This window comes from Monodelphis domestica, chromosome 7, assembly GCF_027887165.1.
Source record: "Monodelphis domestica isolate mMonDom1 chromosome 7, mMonDom1.pri, whole genome shotgun sequence".
NCBI lineage: Eukaryota > Metazoa > Chordata > Mammalia > Didelphimorphia > Didelphidae > Monodelphis > Monodelphis domestica.
Genome location: NC_077233.1, coordinates 277,962,708 through 277,987,781, shown reverse-complemented (window position 1 = coordinate 277,987,781; position 25,074 = coordinate 277,962,708). Strand labels below are relative to the sequence as shown.

The following is a 25,074-nucleotide window of genomic DNA, read 5'->3' as shown; positions in this document are numbered from 1 at the left end:
AACAAATGAGGTTGATTTAATGGCATGACTTAAATGTGGACATTACCAGGGCAGGAGGAGCAGCAGCAGCAGCAGCAGCAAGGACCCAGGCACACCTTCCTTCTAGCAGATGGAAAGTACAGGAGAGAACGTAGGTGGAGAGTAAGAATCAGTTCACATACAGTAACTCTTTTCTTCAGGTTTGCTTTGCTACAGACAGGATGAACAAGTAAAAGCAACATTCTCCCACTAAAAGGGAGGGGAAAACACAAAGAGGAAGGGCAAATTCAAGGAGAGAAAGACAAGAAAAAACGGTCAAGATGGCAAAGAAATAAAGGTGCTTTCCTAGCAAACCTCTGTCAAAATAGCAAACACATTTCAAATAATCCTTACTGTTTGGAGAAATGAGGGAGAGAAAAAAAAGAATTATTTGAGTTAGTTTCTAAGTCTATAACTTTTCTCAGAAGAATCAAATCTTTAGGGAGACATGTCTTTGGGTCTTTAAGTAAAAGGATGAACACATTACCACTAAATGATCAGAGTGAATATTAAAATAGGAACTTGGTGGCAGACTTATAGGAGTATATTTAATAGTGCATTCATTTGTTCTTTGACCTGTTTCTAGGTCAATTGCCTGCTACCTCCAGGGCACTAAAGAAGAGATTGGCTGAGAGAAGGCTGAAAAAAAGATTATGATTCTCTTCCTTCTTATCGTACATCCTTCTATCCATATTAGGGCATGGGGGAAGAAAATAATTGGATGCCTTGTCTCTGCTTAAGAAATAGAAACGCTAGGGCAGCTAGATAGTTCAGTGGATTGACAACCAGGAATAGAGATGAGAGGTCCAAGGTTTCAAATCTAGTCCTAGTCATTTCCTGCTGTGTAAAAGTAGGCAAATAATTTAACCCCAATTGTCTAATCCTTACTGCTCTTCTGCCTTGGAATCAAAACTTAATATTGATTCTAGGAGGAAAGGCAAGGGTTGTTTTTTGAAAGAAAGAATGAGAGAGAGAGAGAGAGAGAGAGAGAGAGAGAGAGAGAGAGAGAGAGAGAGAGAGAGAGAGGGAGGGAGGGAGGGAGGGAGAGAGAGAGAAGGGCAGAGAGAGAGAGAGGGAGGAAGGGAGAGAGGGAGGGAGTAGGGAAGCAGGAAGAAAGGGGAAAAAAATAGGACACACTAGAAACAACAACAAATGGCACTGGATCAGTATTTAGGTGATTTGCATTAAGATCTGACCTTGCGCTAAGGTGGAAGGAAACACAAAGAGAAAAGAGTTTACCACGAATAACTAAGTTTTGTAAGTAAGAAAGTCCACAAAATTAATAGCATCCTCTGAACAGATAGGATCAGGTGTGGTATCTGGTAGTGCAAACATCTGTCCAAATGAAATATCAAGAAGTATCAAAGACAACTGGGGAAAATGGGGGAGACAACAACCAACAAATACAGGTTTATTCAAAACTTCTCAGAGAACGTTAGCTTGGCTTCATGAAGGCTACTCTTTAATTCTGAAGGAAAAAGGCTACTTCTTCCCCATTTAGACAACTATTGGTGAAAAGACAAAATTTAAAAAAAAAGGAAAACAAGATAAAAACTGCTCAGAAAAGTCCAAGGATTACGGTAAGGAAATTCCTAAAGTAGTACAATATGGGGTTTGCTTATAAGGAATGAACAGTTCTGGATCCCAAACCTGGATGTGTCATATGAAATTTCCTAATTACTTCAGGAGTAGCAATATGGGATCATAAACAGAGCTGGCCTCAGGGTCAGGAAGACCAGAGTTCGAGTTCCAGCCTCAGACACAAAGAGCTAGTGTTCCCAGGGAAAACTCACTGAACCTCTTTCCCCCTTCCCACTTGACCTCTAAATGCCCCAAGCTACTCCCTAAGACATTTTGAGTTTCAGAAGGGTGGCTGATTATATTGGGTGAAGATTCCTCACTTGGAATTTTCTTCACCACTGAAATCTTAGGGTTCAGTTTCTTTTTTTTTAAATTCTAAACATAAGAGTGGGAAGGAATTGGCTCAGAACCTCGGCATAAACTTGTTTCTCCCCCCTTTCCTAGTGTTCTTCCAAACGCAACAATCTATACTTTATCTTTTTGGTGCTCAAGGTTAAATCTTTAGTATAGGTGCTGCCCAAGTGAAACCTAAAACATTTAACAATATGAACTCATTTAAACAAAGTTACAAAACGTTACTAAAGTTGCAGGTTGCTCCCTTCCATTCCAGGCCAGGTTTCTGATTTTTTAAACCCAGTAACTTCAACTAGAACAATTACTTGAAACAAGGATTAAAAACTAGATTCACAGGGCAGCTCAGTGGATAGAGTCAAGTTTGGAGATGGGAGCTCTTCCGCTCAAATCTGGCCTCAAACACTTCCCAGCTGTGTGACCCTGAGAAAGTCACTTAGTCCCCCTTGCAGAGCCCTTTATCACTCTTCTGCCTTGGAGCCAATACTTAGTATCAATTCGAGGATAGAAGGTGAGAGTTTAAAACACAAAAAAGGAATTGTTGCAAAATGACAAAAAACAAACATGGCCCTAAAGAAGTGACATGACATGGCAACATACACTCACTCCACTCCTTTGCAGAGATGGTTTGTCCTGTGGGGTGCTTTGGGGACTGCTTATATTCCCAGCGTTTTTCAGCGAGTTCATTAGCTTTGCTCATTTTTTTTCTCTTTTTTTCCCCCTTTAAAACATCTCCTTGGTCTGGCATTCAGTACCCTCAACAGCTGGACTCCAATAGATCGTTTCCGTCCTATCTCCCCCATTACTCCAATCATTCCAGAAGAGTCCATTTTACTCCCTCAATGCCACTGTTAATGCTCTTAATCCATTTCTATATTCCCACCCCATATCTCTGGTCTGTTGAAATCCTACCTATGAATACCTACCAGGAAGAACTCCTCGATGACCTCCCCAGATCCCCAGATCAACTCATCTAGGAATTGAAGCGTCCCTTGTTTGTGCCTTGCATTCTCCTCCCCCACTAAGTTCACGAGGGGGAGGGGCCACATATTGTTCATCTCTGGACTTGCCAGGACCTAACACAGTGCTCTGGGTGGAACAGAAGGTGCTCAACCTTGAATGAATGTCAGGCTGTTATTGCCGTCGTGACCGACTCCCTGAGCCCGTTTGGGGGTTTTCTTGGCAGAGATACTGAGAGTTCTTTTTCCAGATGAAGAAACTGAGGCTGACAGGGCGAAGTGGCTTGCCCAGGGTCAATAGCTAATAAGGGTGTGAGGCCAGGAGGAAACTCGGTTTCGGCTGACTCCAGGTCTAGGATTCTGTCCACTGTGTGTAAATGACACACAGATAAGTCAATGTCACGAGTGTTGGCAGTTCAAAGCAAAGTCAGAAATCACAACAGGTCAGAGGATAGGGTAGAAGCGAATAAAGACCTGGTGGAAAAGGCTGGAGAGAGGAGAGAGGGAGAGGACCGGGTTCCTCAAAGGGAGCTCCAAGGACAAAAGAGGCAAGTAAATAAGCGGGTGCCCTATCAAAGGCAGCAAAGTAGAAAGCACATGCTAGGGAGCTGGGAGATAAAGCTGGAGAGGTACAATGGGGTCATTTGAGAAAGTCTGGCTCAACAGCTTCATCTTTATTCACTGCTTATCAACCTTTTTGGTCTCGGGACTCTCCCTTCCGCTCTTAAAAATTGTTGCTGCTCAGTGTTTCAGTTGTGTCTTGGGATTTTCTTGGCAAAGGCACTCGAGTGGTTTGCCATTTCCTTCTACAGCGAAGGAAATGGAGGCACACAGGATAAAATGACTTGTCCAGGGTCACAGAGTAGTGTCCAAGGCCAGGTCTGATGTGGATGACATATTCAAAATGTCAATATCTCAGTATCATCGTGAAAACAGTTTTGACCTCAGAGGTCCTCTGAAAGGACCTGCTCCAAGTAATAGGGAGCAGAGAAGGTGTCTGGAGTAAAGTAGCAACAGGATACACACAAGTGTTTTAGGAAGATGAATCCAAAAGCAGTTCTGGATCTGTGGAAGAGGCTGGAGGCAGGAAACTTGCTTTAATAAGGCTGAGAAGGCTTTGCAGGTATGTGGTGTTAAGTCTTAAGGGTGTAAAAGAGGCTGGGGGTGGCAGTAAGAAATGGAGAGGAAAAGATGAAGCTGAGAGACATTTTGATAGAACAATCTGTACGATTGGATAGCAAGTTTCTAACCTTAGACAATGGGAAAATAGTGGCCCTACAGAATGAGTATGCAGTAAATTGAAGATGCTCCATTTAATAAAATTCTCTCATTTTAGGACCCTTCAAGGCCACCCACAATTGAGAAATAAACTCTTCTATACACTTAATGTGTAGAATACTCATTGGCTGTGTGCAGGGCATTTTGACAGTGAGTGTTTATAACTAGACTGCCCGCGTGTCTTTGTCACTAGCAAATAAATGTGGGTGTCTTGTTGTCAATTCAAACGGAATCTATCTAAAATGAAAATCAGAGTCCCTTCAAAGACAGCTTCCCCTCTAGATCATCGAATTGTATCAAGGGAACCACCATGGTTATCATTGCTGACGTTTACATAGCACTTTAAAAAGCCATCCAAGTACTTTAGATCTCTTTTCTCATGTAAGCAATGCAACAAACACTCTGAGGTGAAGTACTAAGTATTCTCTTTTTACAGATGAAGAAACCGGGGCTCAAAGATTTTAAGGGGTTTTCCCATCGACAAGAGCGATGAGGTAGTACAGTGGATGGCGTGCCGGTCAGGAAGACTCATCTGAAGTTCAAATTTAGCTTCAGACACTGACTGGCAAGTCAGTTTCCTCATCTATAAAAATGAGCTGGAAATGCCAAACCAGTCTAGTATCTTTGCCAAGAAAACACCAAAACAGGGTCTTGAAGACTCAGACACAAGTGAATCGACTGAACAACTACGACCCACTGTCAAACAGCTAGTAAGTATTAGCAGGATTTAAACCTGGGGTTTTCCTAATTTCCATCCCCAACACTTTATTCACCATGCCAAGTGGCCTCTCCCAATTCATTCAGTTCCCTCACTCTCCCAGCAATCTAGTTTTAAAGTCCCAGGCACATCCTTGGTTCCCCATTATGCATTCATCATGTTTCTGATTCTTCTACTTTTTTCTTTATTTTTTTAATGACAATTTAGCTCTGCCTCCAGTATACCTCTGTATATTTCTTCCCACCAACTTCTTTCACACACTACCACCATCTTCCTTAATTTGTATCACATCGCTTCCTTCCTCAAAACCCCCAAATGGCTCTCCACTGCCTAAAGCATAAAGTTCAATGCCTCTGCTTGGCACAAGCGATTCTCTACCATCTACCACCTCCCCCATCTCTCCCACTCCCCTCTAACTTCATTCTTTCTTTATTCTAGAACGTTAGGCTCAAGTCTTTCCCAATCATCCAAAGCTGCACTCTTATCTCTGAACTTATCCAATCCATCTTTCAATTCCACCATATAGTACCTTGGAATGATTTTCATAAAATTATGAAACTTCAGAATTAGAGAGACCTTAGACAGCACGTAGTTCCATCCCTTCACTTTACAGATGAAGCAGTTGAGTGATGCCATAACCAGGTGACACCATGAGGTTTTTTTTCCTGTATGACCTGCCTATTTTGAAGATTCAATTATAAATTTCTTTAAATCCCCCCAAACAAAAGAACCTAGTGTAATGCATGTACAGAGTAGAAGTGAACAAGTCCTTTGGCACTGGTCCGCTTGTTTCTTGATATCGATGCTGGTACTCACTAGTTTGGATTAGGGCTTTCCCAGTATTAAATAATACTAACATGATGTAAGTTTAAAACAAAATGTTGGTCAATTCATGGTAAAACAAATATCTCTGTCATTTCTAATGAATTTAAAAGAAAATGGTACATAGCCAGAGAGCAGACTGAGCGGAGTTAGATCACAATTTACTAGTCATTTATATAAAGGGTAAAGATATCAACTATTTAATAAAACTAAAAAAACAAACAAAACCAAACCACCCCACCGACTAATGACAAGGAGCAAGCAACTGTTTATAATCAAAGGAGTAGGATCCAAAGCCAGGTACCAAGGCAACTGACTACCCCATTCTAGGTCTCATTTCTGCAATACAAAGTTCTATCACACCATTTCTAAGATCTCTAAGCACCTACAAATCTTATGATACTGGACAATAAAATGAATGAGCTAGGTTAATGTTTAAAAAGTGGGGGGAGAGGGGAGGAAATAACTTCTGAAGAGAACAGCTCAGTGCGTCCACATTTTGACTTCCAATTTATGAACTCTCACCTCTTCATTCACTCTTTTCCCACAACATTAATATAAGATCAAAGCCTGTTGCCAACTTAATTCATTACAGATCTAGTATTCCCTAACCTGAGGTAGCACTGACACGACACCCAATAATGTACTCAAAGTCACATTATCTATTATCTCTTACCTGATTTATCACATATATCCCATAATCCAGCTGCTGACGCTGTAGAAAGGGGTGGAGATAAAAGAGCCAATAACGTAGATGTTCATCCCGGTTCCTGAAGGGGATAATAATGGCCACTTTTTGAAGTGCTCTGCAGTCTTCTGGGGTAAATCGACCTCCGCGCCTCAATTTAGGATTTTCTTTCACTATGGTTTCCAGATTCACAGGGTGCACAAACTCCACGTTTAATGGGCCAACTGAGAAAGTATAATAAAGACAGGATATATGAGCAGGTTGAAGAATGGCATGGGTTCATTTATAAAACATTTACTAGCAGGATTCAAGTAAAAAGGTGTTATTTTCTTCTTTTCCCAAATTACATGAATTATATTCTAAATGATCAAAGTCAGGGCACATATAGCATTTCTCTCCCCCTCACCATTATTCAATTCAATATAGACACACCAGGAGACTATCCTACACGTAAAAATATATTAGATACTTGAATCCATGAGTTGGAGGCACAGAGCTTTGGAAGTCTATACCTTTTCAAGACTAGCATTCATGAATCATGAGTCTTTGGCCAGTATTCAATTAAATATAATCAAGTGTCGAGAGCATCATTTATGGTATAGCCATAAAGACTTCCTAGATAAGGTGGGATTTGACAATTGTCAGGAAGGGAGAGAGGGAAGGAGGAAGAGAGAGAGAGAGAGAGAGAGAGAGAGAGAGAGAGAGAGAGAGAGAGAGAGAGAGAGAGAGGAGAGAGAGAGAGAGAGAGAGAGAAGAAGAAGAAGAAGAATATGTTGAATGTGGAGAAGGGCAGGAAGGAGAAGCAGTTTAGTTCAACTTAGGCTTAATCCAACAAATATTTATTATTCCCTAGTGCTTGGCACTGTGCCTAGAAAATAGTAAGCACTTAATGGCTATTTATTTTTTTTCCCCTCCATCCTTCTCATCTCCTTTCTTTTCTTTTTTTTTTCTTAAAGGCTTACTCTATATAAGGCTCTATGTCAGGTAGCAGATGATACAAAGATAAAAATAAAAACAATTCCTGTCCTCATGGAGCTGACATTCCACTGGTTTCAATAAATGGTACATATTATGGAATAAGAAACAAAGTGACAGATAGATTGACAGATATGGGTATGTAAGCACATCTATGGACCAGGTTGTAGAGGGCCTTAAATACCAAAATAAAAAACTGAGTCAAATTTATAAGATCACAAGTTATTCTCCAATTGATAAATGGTCAAAGGACAGGAATAGGAAATTCTCAGATGAAGACATTAAAACTATGAAGGAATGTTCCAAATCACTACTGATTAGAGAAATACAAATTAAAACCACATCATATCATCAGAGTGGCTAATATGACAGAAAAGGAAAATGACAAATGTTGAAGGAAATGTAGGGAAATTGGGACACTAATGCTGGAATTGTGAAATCAATGATCCCAACATTCTGGAGAGCAATTTGGAACTATGCTCAAAATGCTATAGAATTATGTATTATGTGCCCTCTGACACAGCAATATCACTAGATCTGTATCCCACAAGAGATTAAAAAAAAAAAAGGAAAAGGACCTATCTGTACAGAAATATTTATAGCAGTTTTTGTGGTAGCAAAGAATTAGAAATTGAGAGGGATGCCTATCAGTTGGGGAATGGCTGAACAAATTGGGGTGGTTGTTTTTTTTTTTAAATTATAATTAATTAGATGATTTTCCATGGTTACAAGCCTCATGTTCCTTCCCTCCCCTCTCCCCACCCCCCTCCCATGGATATGACACACAACTCCACTGGTTTTAACATGTGCCATTGATCAAGACCCATTTCATTATTAGTATTTGCACTAGGGTGATCTTTGAGAGTCCACTTTCCCAGTCATAGCTCCACCGACCCATGTGATCATGTGGTTGTTTTTCTTCTGTGTTTCTACTCCCACAGTTCTTCCTCTGGATGTGGATAGAGTCCTTTCTCACATGTCCCTCCAAATAGTTCTGGATCATTGCATTAACACTAGTAGAGAATTCCACTACATTCGATTGTACCACAGTGTATCAGTCTCTGTGTACAATGTTCTCCTGGTTCTGCATCACTTCCTGGAGGTTGTCCCAGTTCCCATGGGATGTGGTGGTTGTTTTTAACCTTACCTTCTATCTTTGTATCAATTCTAAGACAAAAGGGCTGGGCAACTGGGGCTAAGGGATCTGCCCAGGGTAACACACTTAGGAAGTATTTGAGGATAGATTTGAACCTAGGTCCTCCCAACTCCAGGTCTGGCTTTCTACCCACTGTGCTACCTAACTGTTCCAACAAGCTATGATATATGATTCTAATGGGATATTACTGTGTTATAAGAAATTAGAAAGCCAGAAAAATTTGGAAAGACTTTTATTAACTTATGCAAAGTGAAGGAAGCAAACCCAGGAGAACATTGTACACAGTAACAGCAATATTGAATAACGAATAGCTGGGAATGATTTAACTATTCTTAGCAATACAATGATACAAGACTATTCCAAAGGATTTATGAAAAATGCTATCCACTGTCAGAGAAAGAATTGATGGAGTCTCAATGTTCAAAGGGTGCCACTTTTCTTTAACATTCCAAGGGGGGGGATATGGAATCTGTTTTCTTTCACAAGACTAATTTAGAAATATTTTCTACATGATTACTCATATATAACCTATATCAAAATGCTTACTGTCTCAGAGAAGGGAGGGAAGGAGAGACTCTGGAACTCAAATATTTAAAAAATAATTGTCAAAAAATTATTTTTATATGTAATTGGAAGGAAAAATCTTTTAAAAATTAAAGGAACAAAAACAAATTGGACTAGGGTGTAGAGATGTTGATTCTGTTTTTAACAAAGAAACATTTCTGCTTAGAAGGAAAGAGCAAATTCAGCCAAAGTGAACCCATTTTCATTTATCTTGCTACTTTTTCTGTACTTTAATTTAAAAACATGAAGAAAAATATAATATTAAGACCAACATTCTTATATTATAAAACTGTTACAGTGAAGTAAATCAATAACAGTAAACAGCTACATCAATAATGAAGACCTTTTCATTGATATTTTTACTTATAATAACTTGTGATCACTTCCTAAAAGTTGATTAAAATTAAATACCACAATATTTGATTGATGAAGAATACATCCACATTATTTAGCTAAAATGGGAATAAATGTAATTTAGAATTAATAAAGTCCCTATATGGCTTTCAGGATGCTGATTTTAATGTAATTATTAAAATTCAACTATTGTACAAAAGTTTACAGTTAGACATCTAATGTTTTACACGAATATAGATTTAAAAGGGTCTGGAATTTATTTTATTAAAGGAACAAAAAAAAAAGGAATCTGGGACACAACAGTAAGAAAAAACAGTAGTCTTTTCCAAAGTTTTTCTAGTTGGGAGATACACATAAAACACCACTGAAAATGAAAACTAAAATAAGGTAAAACTATGATTATACCTATACTAATCAAGCAACTTCCCCATCATGGTCTTCGTACCTCCACTCTGCTTGCTCCCATCTATCTTTAGGATTGGTTTCTACAAAAATAACAAGCTCTCCCCTTGAATCTTCATGGTGTTTTATTGTATTATATCCAAAGCACCTATGTAATATTTCACCTTATAGCTATTTGTGTTTAAGAATTGAATTAAAAAGGCAAATACTAAGCTAGAAAAGCAAGATAGAGTCCCTGATCTCAAGAAATTCATAGTCTAATGGGAGAGATAAAAATCCCATGGTCCTTAGGATGCAGTGGCAAAGCAGATGTTAACTTATTTTCTTTAACATCATTACCACTGATAAAATTGTTATTTGTTTGGTGTTGAGTCATCTAAAGGGCCAATAATTTTGGTTAGGAACCTTCTCTTCTGGGTCTTTAGTAGTAGTGATTGCTGGAGGTGGGGGCTCCATCTAGCACCTGTGCAGCAGAGAGATGCCATGTCACAACTCCACAAAGGTTATTTTTCTCCCTGTTACCCTGCAATCCCCAGAGACTTAGCTAAGGCTTGTATCACCATCTCTTCTTCCTCCTCATGCAAGCACCTGGCCCAGTGCTCTGCAAAGGGTAGAAAAAATGTTTGAATAAGACTTATGTTAATAAGAGTCTGGCCAAACATCATAGAAGTGGGAATGAGGAGGAAGGAAGTAAATAAAAGATTATTTCAAAAGAACTGATAGGATGCAGTGACCGATAAAATATAACAGATGGAGGAGAGACTAAGACTCCTGTGAAGTTTCTTTCCCAGCTTGGGACACCTGATTCAAGTCCTAGCTCTACCTTTTCCTATCTATTTAACTGTGGGGAAATCAATTCATCTCTGAGACCCAGGTTTCCTCAGTAGTAAGTTAAAAATGAAACAAATTCACACTACCTACCCCACAGGATTGTTTGAGGAAAATGATTTCTAAACCATGAAATGCCATTGATGGGAAAAGATGGGGGGAATTAAGGACAGCAATTGGCAGCAGAGGAAAAATGGGTTTAATTTTTTTGGATCTCCTGAATTTGAGACCATAACAAGTCACCTAGTTTTATTAGTATTTGGTTGAATTATAAGTAAGAGGCTGAAGATGTCAGAGAAAAGATAGGAGTTAGTGTCTACCTCTTCCTTTTACAGATGAAGAAACTGAGGCTCAGAGATGTTAAAACAAATATTTCCAAGAATAGGTAGCAACAGATTTGGCCAACACTCAAGTGATACAAAGGAGATGACTGGGGGAGGAGATAGAAAGGCGGGGGGGGGGAGGGGGGGGGAGATCTGAATAGTAAAACATCAGATAACAATTGTTAAAAACTTTCTGCATGGAATTGGAAAAAGGTTTTCCAATTTTTCCGGTTTTTTTTTTAAAAGACACAAAGGAGAGTTTCTCTGACATTCTTTGCATCTAGTCTGATCAGTCTATAATGCCAACAAATACATCTGGAGCAAGTAACTTCTGATTATTTATGTGTGCTGTTTTTAAGCTGAATTTAAGCACCTAAAAAGCATTTCCATATGCCTAGCAGAATAGAAAAAAGAACTGTACACGAAACTTGAAACAAGTACTCTTTACGAAAAAAGAGTATTCCTTTAGACTTTGTATTCCTGCCATCAAATGTTTGGTTTTGAAACTTCTGAATCATTTTAGATGTACCAGTCCAGAAACTGAAAACTGGCAGATGGTATGAAATGAGGATGTAGCCCTTAATCACAAATACCCTCTCTTTCATTGTAACATCTGGTCTAATGCCCAAGGATACGTATGCGGAGGGGAGGGGAGGTGAGAGGAGAGAAAAGGAAGGGAAGAACAGAAAGGAAAGTCACATTTCAAAAAGTCTGTCTTAAAGATGTAAACTTAGTTTCTGTCGTACTCTTTCTCCCACAAGACTGAGCTATAGCGATTCCAATAAGCAACCAAACTAGCAGAAGAGGTATGCTTCCTTGCACTAAAAACTGTAATAATATATAAAAGAACACACAAAACTGCATCTACATAGGAAAACTGGAAAGAATGTACTGTCCTGTGTCAGTATAACTGCCAGTTTTTCCATAGCATTTTAAAGTCAGTTACAACTAAATTGAGGCTTAGATAAAAAGTTCTCCTTTGATATTGCTTATTTTTCTTTTCTATGTTCCCCATTTGTCGACTTAATTCCCTGGTCTCCCCCCACCAAATCCTTTCCCGTCACTGTAAGTCTTGGCTTCCTGCTGCCCCTCATGCTACCTTTTATTCCTCTCCAGGGTCCCTAGCTCCATTCATCCTCCCTCACCTTGAAAAAATCATTAATGAACAAGGTGATAAAAACTCCTACCAAGGGCACTCAAGATAAGAGGTTGTGGAGGGACTATTGAGTCAGCCCATGACCGTGGCTTTTCTAGCTGATGGTCAATATAAGAAACAGGCTAGGTCTCTCAATTAAAACCCCCAGTGTCTAAAACAGACCTCAGAAAGATCAATGATTAAGAAAACCAAAAGAATGAGAAATAAATCCCTCCAAAGTACAGTATTATTTATTTTCGCTTTTTAAATAGCCTGAATGCCAAAATAAGGAATCTAGAGGGCGAAAATGTAATTAGATGTAGGTAGGAAGTAAGCACAAGGAAACACTATACACCAACACAACCTTAAGAACAATAGCATGTATGTGGTACTTTAAGGTTTGCAAAGAACTTTGTGTGTAAACTTAATTTTTACAAAGATCCCCATTTGAACATCACAACAATGAGGCGAGTGCTTTTATAATCCTCATTTTACTGATGGGGAAAGCTGAGGCTGAAAAGTTCTGATTCATCCATGGTCACAGAACTAGACAGTCTAAAAGAAGGTTTGAACTCAAGTCCAACACTGCATCCACTGACACCTAGTTGCCTAGAAGCCAGTAGGGCAGGATAAAGGAGTTGTACCAGCAACTCTACCTTAAACAAGAGGTCCTCCTCATTTGTTCAAATCTGACCACTTCCTACCTGGGTGACCCTGGGCAAGTCACTTAACCCCCATTGCTTAGCCCTTACTGCTCTTCTACCTTGGAACCAATACTTAATATTGATTCTACGACAGAAGGTGAGGATTTTTTAAAAGGAAAAAATTAAACTCAAAAGAAACTCAAAGTTATCCGACTGCTCCTTTTTAGGGGCAACCCCACTCCCATTTGAGGTCCTGTTCTCTTTTCTTTATATACTCTTACTTAGAGACCTCATCAGCACCTGGATTCAATTCCCATCACTAAGCAGATGACTCAGATCTCGATCTTGCCCTGGTCTCTTTCCTGGATTCCAGTCATCTATGTCAACTGCTTAATTAGACATTGAAATAGTCTATGTCCTCGAGGCATCTTCAGCTCACAACATGCTCTAAACAGGACCCCAGGGTCCTGTGCCTCCAACCCACCCCTCTTTCCAGATAATGAACCACAATCCTTGAAGGCTGCAGCCTTAGTATGAATCCCTGACTCCTCACAGAGCCAGTCAGTTACCTCTTTCTCCTTCAGATTCCTTGCATTCACACCTATCACCCTCATTGCCCCAACGTTTGTAATAGCTTCCTTCTGGGTCTCCCCGTCTCAAATTTCTCCCTACTCCACTATATATCCTCCATAAAACCCTGAAAGAAATTCTCCTAAAATCCAGGTCTGATCATGGTTTTTTTAAAGGTGTCCTTTAGTAATTTTCAGTCACATCTGATTCTTTGTGATCTTTGAAGTGAGGGATGGGGGGTGGGGAGAAGAGTTTTCTTGGCAAAGATCCTGGAGTGGTTGACCACTTATTTGGTCATTTTCAGTTGTGCCTGACTCTCACTGACCCTTTTTGGGGGGATTTTCTCAGCAAAGATGCTACAACGATTGATTTTGTTCAACTGTATTTGACTCTGGGATCCTTTTTTTTTGGGGGGGGGGGGAGACTTTCTTTTTGGTTTTATCTTGAATAACAAATTCCCAAAGTTATGATTCATGTTGTCTCCCTTCTTCTCTTCCCCCTCCCAGAGTTGACACCATATTCATCATGCAAAATGTTTTTATATTATCCTTTTTTTTTTAAACCCTTACCTTCCATCTTGGAGTCAATACTATGCATTGGCTCCAAGGCAGAAGAGTGGTAAGGGCTAGGCAATGGGGGTCAAGTGACTTGCCCAGGGTCACCCAGCTGGGAAGTGTCTGAGGCCAAAATTATTCTTTTTTTTTTTAAGTGAAAGGTCATTTTGTTCAGCTGTGTCTGACTCTGTGATCCTTTTTGGGGAGCTTCTTGGTAAAGATCTTGGAGTGGCTTGCCATTTTCTTCTCCAGCTCATTTGACAGATGAGGAAACTGAGGCAAAAGAGATGAAATGCCTTGCCTGGGATCACCCAGCTAATAATTATCTGAATGCAAGTTTGAGCATTGATTGGTCCTTTCCCATCTTCCCTCCTCACACACAACACTGGGACTCCCTCTTGGTTTGAGGCTCCAATATAAATAAAATGCTTTGGGAGACTTAAAGTTCTTTATTACACTGCTCCTTTCTACCTTACAGTATTCTTATTTTTATCCCTAAATTCTGTATTTCAGTCATCTTGGCCCCATCAGAAAGCAAGATCCTTATGGACAGATCCTATTTCACTTTGGAATTTGTCTTGGCATTTCGTAAAAAAAGTGCCTGGGACATAGTATGTGTTTAATAAATCATACTGATTAGAGACTGGTTTCATGGCTTTATATGTATAAATGAATATTCCATTTCCTGGATTTTCAGTGGGTGGGGAACAGGCCGAAGGGAGAAAATTTGGGACTAAAAATAAAAATTTGATTTAAACTAAAAAGAAATAAGTGTGTACAAATTCTAAATGAATGAATAAAAAATGCAGACTAGCTAACAGAGCTTGGTTGGGTTAGAAGTAAGGAGAGGAACGGTGTTCTCTCTCCAGGTGGACAGTCTGAGAACAAGAATCCCCAAAAACTAGACCTCTCAAGGGTAACAAACATGCTAGCCCCTTCCTGAAGAAATAATCATTGCTTTCTGGGAACGTGGCCTTATGGAGTCCAGCTGGGAAGCTCGTCACAGAAAGGGTGGTATATTTTTTAAAATGCAAGGCAACTAATGGTACAGTGGATAGAGAACTAGGTGTGGAGTCAGGGAGGCCAAAATTCAAATCCAGCCCCTACATGACCCCTGGGCAAGCCATTTCACCTTTTCCTCAGTTTCCAACTCTGAAAACAGGGATAATAATAGCGGCTTTGACAGGGTTGTTGAGAAGACCACTTAAAACAGCACCTGCTATTTATACAGCAACCATTATATAAATATTAGTTATTTTAGAGTCATGGTATCATATGCAATTGTGTGTGTGTGTGTGTGTGTGTGTGTGTGTGTGTGTGTGTGTGTGTGTGTGTGTGTAAATGATCATGTTGGTTAATAGTTTTCAAATTCATAATAACAAATTAGGGAGAGAAAACCTCCTTTATAAGGTCCTTGAACAAGCTGGTCTGCTAACTTTTATGGGATCCAAAATCTACAAGGAAGCACCAAGACCTGTGGTTAAAGGATTAAAGCTCTTTGAATAATCTCCACCAAAAACATATAATGTATCAATTGTTTATTTGATTTGATGATTTGGTTTTATAAGGTGACTGCATTTTGTGTGAGAATATAAACCAGAAAAAATAAAAATGTAATAGTCTCCATCAGGAAAGGTCCACAGGGTCCTCCTCCATTTAATTAAGTTTAATGAATTAATTAAGACTACTTTTCCATGGCTACATGAATCATGTTCTTTCCCTCCCCTTCTTCCACCCCCCTCCCATAGCCAACAAGCTATTCCACTGGGTTTTTTCATGTGTCATTGATCAAGACCTAGCCCGTCTCCATTTAAAGGGACTTCCTGAACAGCTCATGCAGAATTCTTATTATCTATCACACACCCCCTCCCCAAGACCCCAGAAAAAATGCTTTCTATGAAGGGGCAAGTACTCCCCAGAAGAACGTAGGACCCGGCTTCCTCCAATGCACTGTTCTCTAAGAATTAGACTTCAGGGCCCAGCCAAATGGTTTTCCCTAGATTCAGTAGCCTAAGTGTAAGGCAAATTCCAAGTATTTAACTTTCCCCAAGAAAAAGTTTAAAGAGGATCTGGTCTAAGCCCTCTTTAACCTTGAGAGACAGAGGTTTTGCTGTAAATGGGTAAATATTTACATTGGGCTCAGAATAAAACAATTTAAAAACCATTCCCTATTTACCTTACAGTGTGCTGCTTAGAAGATCAGGGGATAAAGGGTTTTTTAGTAGGAAAGTAAATTTTAATACTTTACCCATCACCCCCCAACTAACCACAAAGAGCTATATAAATATGCATTTTTATTAAGTTTTACATATTTTTCTTTGATCCTCTCTATAACCTCTATAATATAAGCTACTGTTGTCCCCATTTTTAGATGAAGAAACTGGGACTCAGTTGCCAGTTCTCAGATCCTTCTATTTTTTTTTCCACCCTTACCTTCTGTCTTGGAGTCAATACTGGGTATTGGTTCCAAGGCAGAAGAGTGGTAAGGACTAGGCAATGGGGGTCAAGTGACTTGCCCAGGGTCACACAGCTGGGAAGTGTCTAAGGCCAGATTTGAACCCAGGACCTCCCTTCTCTAGACCTGGCTCTCCATCCACTGAGCTACCCAAACTGCCCCCATCCTTCTAATTTTGGTGCACAGAGTCAACACTTATAGATAAAATCAAGATCAAGAATGTGACTGTTCTTATATATGCAGCTGAGGGGAAGATCATAAGATCTAAAGAGGAAGTCATTTCACCTCTGCCTTCAGTTTCCTCTTCTTTAAAATGAGATAATAGCAGCATTTACCTCTTCACAGGCTAGTTGGGAAGATCATTTAGCAGGGTGTCTGGCTAGTAATCGCTCTGTAACTGTTTGCAACTACAGCTTTATGGTCCTATGTGCAATTCTCATTTCTCTAGCTCTGGGTGTGCACGTGTGAGCACACATGACGTGATTCTAGTGGCTGATGTTTAATAAAGCAGGGAAAAAGCCCTTCTACAAAGCAGCCAAACAGGTAGTCTGCTAGCCAGAAAGGTTCTTAGCCCAAGGCAGGGCTCCAAAGTGCTTTGTGCCATGATGCCATGAAGATCACTGCACGATGGCAAACAAAGTCCCGAAATTAGAAGATGCTCCTTGCAAAAGGCTTTGGCCAACGTGGGCGGCATCCTTGGCATCAGAGGCATCACTTTGCCAATAAAGGTTCGTAACAAAAAAAACAAAGCTTTTTCCAGTAGCAATACATGGCTGTGAGAGCTGGGCTTTATTTAGGGAAAGGGGAGCCCTGCAGAATCAATGCTTTCACTGTGGCGCTGAAGAAGACTTTTTGTGGTAGGGGAAGAGATCATGAAGCAGAAACCGAACTCCTGGAGAGAAAAGACTGTGCTAGGAAATGGACTGGGGAGGAACAGATTCAACTTCAAAACTGAACACTATGGAATGGTTGCTGCAAAGGGAGAGGCTAGAAAGTAACGCGAAAAGCAACAAGTATCTCGTCTCTCAGGAAGTAGGGGAAGATGATCAGGGTTCCAGGGCCATTGAAAGGATGGCAAGTCTTGGTGAGTGCCAAAAGAGGTCAGGGAAGTTTTAATAATCAGGCATTCCAAAGGACACACTGGAAGGATTACTCAAGAATAAACATTTCCAATCTGTCACTCAAAAGAAGGGGGGGAGGGGCTGAATTGTACTTTAGAGGTTTTACTCTGGTGAAGAAAACAGGAAGAGAAAAGCTCTTTGGGACTTTTCATTTTTAACCATATAACTAATCCGTTTTTTAGATCTTCAGTTCTAAAAAGAAGACCAAACATAGCTTCGTTTTCAGGAATCCAGCTGGCACGTGGACCAGCCATTTGCCTACCCATTTCAAGAAATATATTTTCTAATTGCCAAAAAGCATTAACACTCAGACCCAGGCATGGTGTTCTGGCAGCTTAACTTTTTTCTTTGTTACAAGGTAGAGCAAATCCGGAAATGAGCAATATGAAAACAAAAGACAAACTATAAAAAATATTTTAAAGTGAAACTTAAAAAAAAAAATTGGGGGGGCCAACCTCCCTTTTCATCTTTGTTAAAATCTCCCTCCACAAAGACTGCCAACCTCACCAAAGCAAAAGAGTAAGTAGGAAAAAAAGGTGATAAAAACACCGATCAGGAAAACTTTCCACCCATAAAAATGGCAAGCTTAGACATCTATTCACTGACTGCCTTTCCATGTTCATGTTTAAGACCTCTTCAAAATGCAGGTACAAAATCATCTTTTCTTTTAGAAAATACAATGTGAACTCATAATTTCAATAAAATCCCAGAGGGAAAAAAAAAAGAGTCCACTGAAACATGTTCTTAAAATGGATAGAAGAGAAATAAAGGCCAGAGACAAGCAACAGAGCTTTGAGAGTTATATTCTGGTTTTTACTCTGTATTTAAAAAGAAAAAGGGGGCAGCTGGGTAGCTCAGTGTATTGAGAGCCAGGCCTAGAGACGGGAGGTCCTAGGTTCAAATCTGGCCTCAGACACTTCCTAGCTGTGTGACCCTGGGCAAGTCACTTGACCCCCATTGCCTAGCCCTTACCACTCTTCTGCCTTGGAGCCAATACACAGTATTGACTGCAAGATGGAAGGTAAGGGTTTAAAAAAAATAAAAAAAGCAAACTGTACTTAATAAAGATCATATACGATCCTCCTTTTCTGTTTTACTACCTATGTGGAAATGCTCAGGTTATTTGCTGCTTAAGATCAGAATTTTTAAAAACACACACTAGGATTGACAAAACCCTAGTTAAAAAACCCTTGTTTTTGCTTCCAAGGAACTAAAATGGAAAACTAAATTAAAATAAATATAAAGTAATAGAAATCAGTGTGTTTCCCCCCATATTCAACAAAGATAGAGTGGCCACAATCATCAGTTATAATCCAGTTGGCATTCTCCCTCTCACCCCACTCCTATGGCCCCTTCCTCATAAATCCACCCACCTCTCTACCCTCTTTAATTCACTCTTCTGTCATGTTCTTACTTCTCAGTTTTCTTCTTTCCCCAAAGAACTTAATCCTTCTTGAACCCACTGAACCCACTGACCTTTATGTTCTCCTCTTTCCTCCAGTCCTGGTAGGGATCACAGTGGACAACATTGGGCCTCAAGTTAGGAAAACCTAAGTTCAAATTCCATCTCTAAGCATTTTCTTGCTCTGAATAAGGGGCAAGTCATTTAATTTCTGTCCATCTCAATGTCTTCAACTGTAAAATGGGTAATAATAGTCATGCTCTCTTAGGGTTGTTTTAAGAGTCAGAGAAGAAGTGCTTAGCATGGATGAAGAGCTTAATAAATATACTTATTTCCTATCTCTTCTCACTCCTTAAAATGAAACCTGGCTTACTTTAGACGATTTAGCTTTACTCTGGGACTAGAACGAAAAAAAACCCAAAGTCGGTCTGTTATTTTTTCATAGTGAACCATTTTAACAAAATGATAACTGAAATTAAATCCCAACTACGATCACCTATTTTGTTTTTGTCTCCTTAATGATAAAAAGAAAAGAATAAGATGGTTGAGAAGGATGAAGGTGAGGGGGTAAATAAAACGCAGTTTTTACTTCCAGTTCTGAAACTGTAATTCTGTGAAACAGACACTTTGAGATGAATTGAAGCATGTGTACTTGTGTACACATTCAGAAATGTTATTTGAATGCCGTCCTCTCTTTTTATCTGCTCCAATTTATTTTTACTGAACTTGCTTAGGCTTCAAATCCACCTTTTCCCCTCAAATCCATCTAATTTTTCATCTGATAATCAATCAGTCCCTCCTTCCCTCCTCTGAACTATCATGTTCTTCATTTCTGAGCTCATCCCTCTTAACTCTATATCCCTTCGGCGTTCCTGTCTGCTAATGGAGGCGCTTACTGTCGTCTGGGTTTCCAACCCAGGAGTCATGCTCAAATTTTTACTCTCCCTCATTTTCCATATTTAGTCAATTATAGAACCCTGTTAACTCCATCTCCATCAGATCTCACACCATCTCCTTCCTCAACCCCTTAGATCAGAGCCCTCATTTTTAACCCCTGATCTTCTCTCACTGGAATTACCACAATGGTTTCCTCTCTGACCTGCGTTCTACTACAAGGGCTGTTAAAATAGTCTCACAGCACAGACCTGACCATTTCACCCCAAAAGATGCTCAAAAATTCTGCCTGGCTTCCTTCTGCCTCAGGGACAAAATGCAGACTCCAGACTTCCTTTTAACATTCCTGTCCTCTTTCCTGGATTCTACAGCCATTCTGTTTGCTTTTCTCCATGCCCTGGAATACAGACCTTATTTCTACTCACAGGACAATGACCTGAGCTCAGGCCCCATCATTTCTCATAGTTCTATCATCACAATCTCCAAACGGGCGTTACTGTGTCGAGTCTTGGTTCTCCACAGATTATCCAGGCGAGAAGAAGAAAGTGGAAGCAGAAGAGACGAGGTTTCTAGGAATTTGGCTGAGAAAGGGAAGAGCCAGAGAATGATCCTTGGAAGGGACGCCCCAATCTAGGGGAGGATTTTTAGGAGGGGAACCTGGGGCACATCTGAAAGCAACAGGTAGGGCCAAGTGTTCAAGACAGATGAGCCTGAAGCTGAGGAAGTGAGAGGATGAGACGAAACACACCTGGAGAAAGCCTGGCCTTGGTAAGGACTAGAGTCCCCTCCTTTGTCAAAGCCTGGAGGAAGGAATAGGAGCTATCAAGGGATGTTGTGATAAAGAGAAAAGAATACTTCTCTATGGGGACAAAATGTGCCAAATGACCTCCACACATGGTGCTGCTGTTCAGTTTTTTTTCAATCCTGTCTGGCTCTTCAAGACCCCATTTGGGATTTTCTTGACAAAGCAATTGGAGCAGTTTGCTAGTTATCTCTCCAGCTCATTTGACAGCTGAGGAAACTGAGGCAAGCAGGGTGAAGTGACTTACCCAGGGTCACATAGCTAGAAAGTGTCTAAAGCTGGATTTGAATTCCAATCCAATGCCTTTATTTTAAAGATTAAGAGGCTCCCATCTCCTTTCCCCAGCCCCCATTTTCAGACAAGAACTGGCTCAGACTTCATTATCGGATGTGTTTTCACATGTAACTGTTTTCCTCTGCTTAGCTGATAGGATTCTTGCTAGTGTTACAATGACAAGCAGAAGGCAGTGTTCTCGGCTGATGCTTTTTTGAAGTCCAGAGTTCAAGGGGGCAAAGATTTCTTTGGCAGAACTCCACAACCAGCCCATCAACAGGGAGGGTGGAAGACTGTCTGTCCTGCCTACTGACAAGAGTTAAAGGTTACAACAGTCCTGAAATTCCTGAAGCAAAGCCAGGCTCGAGGTCTGACAAATGTCTGGGCTTTGAGGGAAAGAGCGACAAATAGAGGAGAGGAATCCTGGGGTAACAGCAGACTATACAGTATAAATCACGTTGGGCTGGGGGAGAAGAGAAGACACAACAGAACTGGTCAGGAAAATCCCCGCGTCCCTGTCATTGAATCTTCTAGAAAGTACCACAATGTTCACGTTTACGTAACAAGACATTCCCCACTTCCATGGTTCTCTCATGATCTTTACCCATCTCTATTAGGCACTGACTTTTGATGTTGGGATTGGGATTGTTTTGGGGTACCATGAATGGCACCCACAAGATAGAGAACATAATCCACAAATAAATGTTCTGACTGCTCCATGGACCCAGCTAGGCCCTTCACTGTCCTCCTCAAGCCTCCCTATTCCCAGAGATACAACCATATTAAAATGAGGACAATCAACCACCCTATAATGACCTGTAGACATTCAAGTGAAAGAAGAGTCACCCGATAGGGCAAACTACACTGTAGTCTTATTTTAAGAAAATTGTCACAGCCCCCATCCTTCAACAACCGTCACCCAGATCAGTCAGCAGCCAGACTTTTTTTTAAAGAACTCAGAAAAATAAAATTCCAGTTTATTAATGGACAACAGGTTTCACATATACAAACAGTGCCCCCCCCCTTTAAAAACAAAACAAGAGGAATTTCAGGGGGCAGCTGGGTAGCTCAGTGGATGGAGAGCTTGGTCTAGAGATGGGAGGTCCTAGGTTTAAATCTGACCTCAGACACTTCCCAGCTGGGAAAGTCACTTGACCCCCATGGCCTAGCCCTGACCACTCTTCTGCCTTGGAACCAATCCACAGTATTAATTCCAAGAGGAAAGGTAAGGGTTTAAAAAAAAACTACAACTAAAAATAAATAAAAGAGCAACGTCACAGTCAAAGATTTAAAAAAGGGAAAAAAATACTTTTTATCTTTGGCCTTTTAACCGTCTCATATGAACCAACTATTTATTATTGTATGGCAAGATGCTCCGCCAACAAAAAAATGAGCAGCTCAGGTGATGAACAGCATTTTTTAGCAATAAAGCATTTTTAATGAAGGTAGGTACAGTGGTTTATTATTTTAGACAGACACTAGGAAACCAAAAACTGTGGGGCTCCCTTTTTACTGCAGTGGTCTGGAACCCAACCTGCAGCACCTCTAAGGTATGCCTGTAATTGGAATCCCCCTTCCCACCTGCATCCCAATTGGCTCACAAGGAGCCATATTTGTGTCTACTTCTTGGAGATCAAGGTGGCCAGGCCTGTAGACAGGTGGTCCTGGAGTCCAACGTGGCCTCTAATTAGGGTCCTGGACAAGTCACTTAACCCCTATTGCCTAGTCTTTAATGCTCTTTTGCTTTTCTTAGTACTGATTCTAAGAAATGCACAATTCCCCACTCTTATATAACCCATTTCCCCTCATCCTCACCCCAACATTTGTTCTGCTTTTATTTTCTAATCTTCAAACTTCTGTAAGGTCTCCCTAATAAGCTACCTCATTTGTAGTCCGTACCCCATTCCTAGAGCTCCATAAAAGCCAACTCCAGCACTCTGTAACCAGGAGAATTCTGGCCTCAGAGTCAGGAGAATGTGGTTTAAGTCATGGCCGTGGAGGGGTCACACAGAAATGATCACCCCTGGGGTCCACGTTCCCTGTGAAGAGGAACCCCGATCTTCCCGGCGCCCCCCGACACATCTACTTTGTTTCATTAAATACTAAAAACTCAATACTAAAAAACTTTACACTATTATCGAATTGGTCAAGCCTAATGACATCTTTTCAGGGGCAGTCAGACGGCACAGGGCCAGGGCTGGAGTTAAAGCTGGCCAGGGACTTGTCTGCCCTTCCTAATAAACGTTATACAATATATCTCTGGGTAGAAATAATATTATTTTTAATTATTACACACGTCTTCCTGTTTGCCTCAGTTTTTTCATCTGTAAAATGACTTGGAGAAGGAAATGGCGAATTACTCCAGTATCTATGCCAAGAAAACCCCCAGAGGGGTTGCAAAGAATCAGACATGTCTAAAAAAGAACCAAACAAAGACATGTACCCTACACGACCCTCCAAGTCAATGGACCAAACAGAACCCATTATCTTGCTCAAAAAAACAAACAAACAAACAAAAACAACACTAAACCTTCCCCCCAATGAAAGTCCAGGGCCACCATTTCTCCAGTGATGCAGACCAAAAATCTCTGGGCCCTCCCTCAACCCACAGGAATAATCGGTGGCTAAATCTCGCTTCTCTACCTCTACAAGCCAACATTCCCCGCTGTCTATCTGTCCCACCACCCCGTTGTAGGCCCTCATTATCTCAGCTACCTATTGCACAAGCTCCCATCCTACACATGGCCATCAAAGCGATCTTCTGAAAGCACAACCTTTCATCTACTCCAGTGGTTCTGCACTGGCTCCAGTATCAGCTGTAAATACCTAGCATGGCTCATTCTACCTTTCCAGTTCTATGGCAGCATTCCTCTCCTACACACTCCCTCCCTCTCTCTCTGTCCATCTGTCTGTCTGTCTGTCTGTCTGTGTCTCCTTTTCCCTCTCCTCTCCCCCCCATCTCTCTCTGTCTCTCCCTCTCTGATGAGGGTTAAATGCCGTGCCCAGGGTCACACACCTAGATCCTCCCGTCTGTAAGCCTGGCTCGCATCCACTGGGCCACCTGGCCATCCCTCATTAATCAATTTCGACAGGTAACGCAGATGAAGCATGAACACCGAATGTCTCCTCTTAAGATGGATGATGTTCACACACGTTCTAAGCCACACCTGGCTCAGCCTGGTCTCTGGCACCTCTCAGGCCAATGCTATAACCAAGACTCAAAGGTTAGATAGAATAAAATGCACAAAAAAAGGCAATAAGAGTCTGTACTTAGCTTAAAAAGGAGGGGGGGAGGGAGGGAGAGACAGAGAGGGGGGAAGAGAGAGACAGAAAGGAGGGAGAAAGAGAGGGAGAGACAGACAGAGAAAGAGAGAGACAGAGAGGGAGGGAGGGAGAGAGAGAGGAGAGGGAGAGACAGCCAGAAAAAGAGACAGAGAGGGAGGGAGAGACAAACAGACAGAAAAAGAGACAGACGGGGGGGGGGGGGGAGAGACAGAGAAAGAGAGAGACAGAGGTGGGAAGAGAGAGAGAGACAGAGGTGAGGGAGAAAGAGAGGGAGAGACAGACAGAGAAAGAGAGACAAACAGACAGAAAAAGAGACAGATGGGGGGAGGAAGAGACAGAGAAAGAGAGAGACAGAGAGGGGGGAAGAGAGAGAGAGAGACAGAGGTGAGGGAGAAAGAGAGGGAGAGACAGACAGAGAAAGAGAGAGACAGAGAGGGAGGGAGAGACAGACAGAAAAAGAGACAGATGGGGGGGGACAGAGAGGGAGGGAGGGAGAGAGAGAGGAGAGGGAGAGACAGCCAGAAAAAGAGACAGAGAGGGAGGGAGAGACAAACAGACAGAAAAAGAGACAGACGGGGGGGGGGGGGGAAGAGACAGAGAAAGAGAGAGACAGAGGGGGGAAGAGAGAGAGAGACAGAGGTGAGGGAGAAAGAGAGGGAGAGACAGACAGAGAAAGAGAGAGACAGAGAGGGAGGAAGAGACAGAGAAAGAGAGAGACAGAGAGGGGGGAAGAGAGAGAGACAGAGGTGAGAGAGAAAGAGAGGGAGAGACAGACAGAGAAAGAGAGAGACAGAGAGGGAGGGAGAGAGGGAGAGACAAACAGACAGAAAAAGAGACAGATGGGGGGGAGGAAGAGAAAGAGAAAGAGAGAGACAGAGAGGGGGGAAGAGAGAGAGAGACAGAGGTGAGGGAGAAAGAGAGG

General features: G+C 41.1%; 1 protein-coding gene across 1 annotated transcript in view; it reads right to left on the bottom strand.

Annotated features, from left to right (window-relative positions):
* B4GALT1 (beta-1,4-galactosyltransferase 1) overlaps positions 1-25,074 on the bottom strand; it is an 85,926-nt gene that overhangs the window by 22,731 nt on the left and 38,121 nt on the right. Inside the window, exon 2 of the mRNA XM_001363800.3 lies at positions 6,404-6,639. Within this exon, the coding sequence (XP_001363837.1) occupies positions 6,404-6,639 (236 nt within the window). The remainder of the gene's footprint in view (positions 1-6,403; positions 6,640-25,074) is intronic.